Here is a 2,644-nt window from a genome sequence, read left to right as displayed (position 1 = left end):
GGTAGTCTTGAGTATGGGAAGAATCGGAGAATTTGTGGAAATTAGCTGCGAATTGAGTATCGACATAGCTTGGAACATTTGGGTACTCTTGAGTTTGCAGCTGTGTCTATTATATTGTTCAGAATGTTATTAAATGTTGTGTCTATTACATTTTTTTATTTTTATTTTTTTGGTTTAGAGAGTAATAAGCACGGGTGAAAATCGATATCCTAGCCTCACACTCACATTTTATTAAATTTAATTGCAACGGAAATTATATAAGACTATTATTACACTAATCCAAAATTATCAAACTTCGAAATTCAAGTAATAGTACATCATCAATTCATTAGAATTGGAAAAAATAATAATAATAATAATAATAATAATAATAATAATAATAATTGCCAGCTTACTGGACTACTGTGTACTAGTCACTAACAAAGCATGCAATTAACCCCCACAATTTTCAGAAAATTTCACTTAAATTTCCTGGCTAAATCAAATTACCACATTAGTTTGAAATTTACTAGCTAGTTTTAGGATCTTACGGTAAATTGATCAAAAAGAAAACATGCATGCAAAACATCACAACTCGATGTGTCACCAAGAGTATCATTATCACCTTTCTTCGCTACGAACCCGATCCTGATGCACACCCCACCGCCTAATCCCCAACTGCAGCTCAGCGGCCGCGATCAAAAACTCGGCCGCTTGTTGTGGGGTCAAAAGCTCCACCACCTGCCGTAACGTCTTCATCCTCAATTCATCCGCTCTAGCCACCACGGAACCAAGCCTAGCCACCAAACAGTTCAGCCCGTCAGGCCCGTTTCCACAAAGCCCAGACCATTCGGGCTCGGACCGGGCCACCTCCTCCTGCCACTCACCTAGCTCATTCCCAATCTCGTTCTCTTCTTTGACGGTCAAACACTGGAGCTCACTGACCCGAGCCAGTTGGGCCGGAGTGAGCTCCCCTAAGTCCCCCGTGCGGCGACCCTGTAGAATGTCTGCTACGTGGGACTCAAACCTAATACTAGACTCAGTATAAACAAGGTGGAAAAGGGTGGTGGGACGAAAACCCGCCACCCAATAAAGTGACCGCTCCAGGGTGGTTGCCCATGGAGCGGCAAATAAAGGGAGGGCATCGGTACGTGCCTCATCGATCTTAGTTTGGTAGTAGAAGACGTAATGAGCGACAACCTCGTCGACGAGTTGTCGAACGTGTTGATGGTCTGAGGTAGAGTTGAGGCGTGGTGTTGGGGTGCTAGCGAGCTCGGCTGTGAATTTGTTGAGTTTTTCCGCCCATGAATCATGAAAGCGGTGGAAGTTCATCATTCTGATATTGTGATTTTTTTATGGGGGGGAATAATACGAGTAATAAAGAGAAATCAGAAATGTATTTGATGACATGAAAATTTTAAGGAAAAAGTTGAGTTGTAACATGACACTTGGGACATAGCATGCTTGAAACGTGTATATTTAAGGGCGTTGATTAGTAGACAGTTCACAATAATCTATACTATATTCTACTAGTGTATCTATACTACTTCTGTAAAAATTCTGAATGAAGCTAAAAGGCACGGTTTGATGAGCCTGCAGAAAACTTGGTTACTGTTGAAATTGAATACTGAGATGACGACCATGACGTGTTTGCCGCTTTGTTCCACGTCATCAATCTGAAGGTGTTATTTATACGAGTTATTAATTGTGATTTAATTGCTTCGTTTAATTTAATTTTTTTTTTCTTTGTCAAATTCAAGCATTAGTGCATTTCATTCTAGTAATTACTTTAGAAATAATCTAGTAAATTTTAGATTATTTGATGGAATAACTTTCAGACTTTTTGTTGTTGTATTTCAAATCAGTTGTTTGCTTATGCACATTTTTCTTCAATGTTAAATTTAAAACTTTTTATGTTAGGGTTATGATCTGCTTATGATGAGTTGATGATGAACCAAACCCAGGTAACAACACTACACACCTTACTACAGTTTCTCATCTAGTATCTTAGTTTTGATCAATCATTCTTTTTTTTATTGTTTTTTTTTTTTGGTGGAAATCCTTCTTTTTTTTTTTTTTTTTTTATTGTTGGCTGTTCTTTCATGATGATTACCATTGTAAGCGGCATGAAAACCCATGAATGAGGCAACTTTGGCAGAGTGGTGGCGAGGTAATTATTTCTTCATTTTTCCGATTCATCAAAAGTTATGATGAAATGTGATTCATCATTGATTTATTGGCAAATTAAATTGGGTTTATAGACTTTTAAACTTTTTTTTATTTAAGCATAAGCTTTTCTTGTTTAATTTGGTCATAAGATACAAATTTCAAATTTGGAAGATTTTAGTGTCAGATTGTGCAATGTGATTCTAAAACACTCATAATAATATGTAGTGGGTTGGTGAGATCATCGGCAGATTTGAGAAGAAGGGTTTCTCTTTGAAATGTTTTTCGGGTATAAACAATTGGACCTTCGGACTGGTTCTTTTTTGTGGGTTGTAGACTGATCTCGATCTGAGTGATGACTAGATTGAGGGTTCCCTGCACAACAAACACACGTAACTGCCTTCGGGGGTTGTACTGAAGAAGGCCCCTCCGATTCCGAAGTCGGTACAGTGTTTTCTAGAGAGAGAAAGCAATGCAAAAGAATTAATTATTTGAGGTT

General features: G+C 38.0%; 1 protein-coding gene across 1 annotated transcript; it reads right to left on the bottom strand.

Annotated features, from left to right (window-relative positions):
- Positions 1 to 600: 600 nt before the first annotated feature.
- LOC145565329 (protein DOG1-like 4) lies at positions 601 to 1,325 on the bottom strand. Its single transcript, XM_081625370.1, has one exon. It carries the CDS (start codon positions 1,312 to 1,314, stop codon positions 601 to 603), a length of 714 nt encoding a protein of 237 aa, XP_081481496.1. The 5' UTR covers positions 1,315 to 1,325.
- Between the last annotated feature and the right edge of the window lie 1,319 nt (positions 1,326 to 2,644).

Source organism: Chenopodium album, chromosome 10 (genome assembly GCF_948465745.1).
Source record: "Chenopodium album chromosome 10, dcCheAlbu1.1, whole genome shotgun sequence".
NCBI classification, from domain to species: domain Eukaryota; kingdom Viridiplantae; phylum Streptophyta; class Magnoliopsida; order Caryophyllales; family Amaranthaceae; genus Chenopodium; species Chenopodium album.
The sequence above is the reverse complement of the archived record's forward strand: the minus strand, read 5'-3'. Positions and strand labels throughout refer to the sequence as shown.

What these genes read in the sequence shown, in the direction of transcription:
- LOC145565329 (XM_081625370.1), bottom strand. Translation starts at nt 1,314, where the DNA reads ATGATGAACTTCCACCGCTTTCATGATTCATGGGCGGAAAAACTCAAC.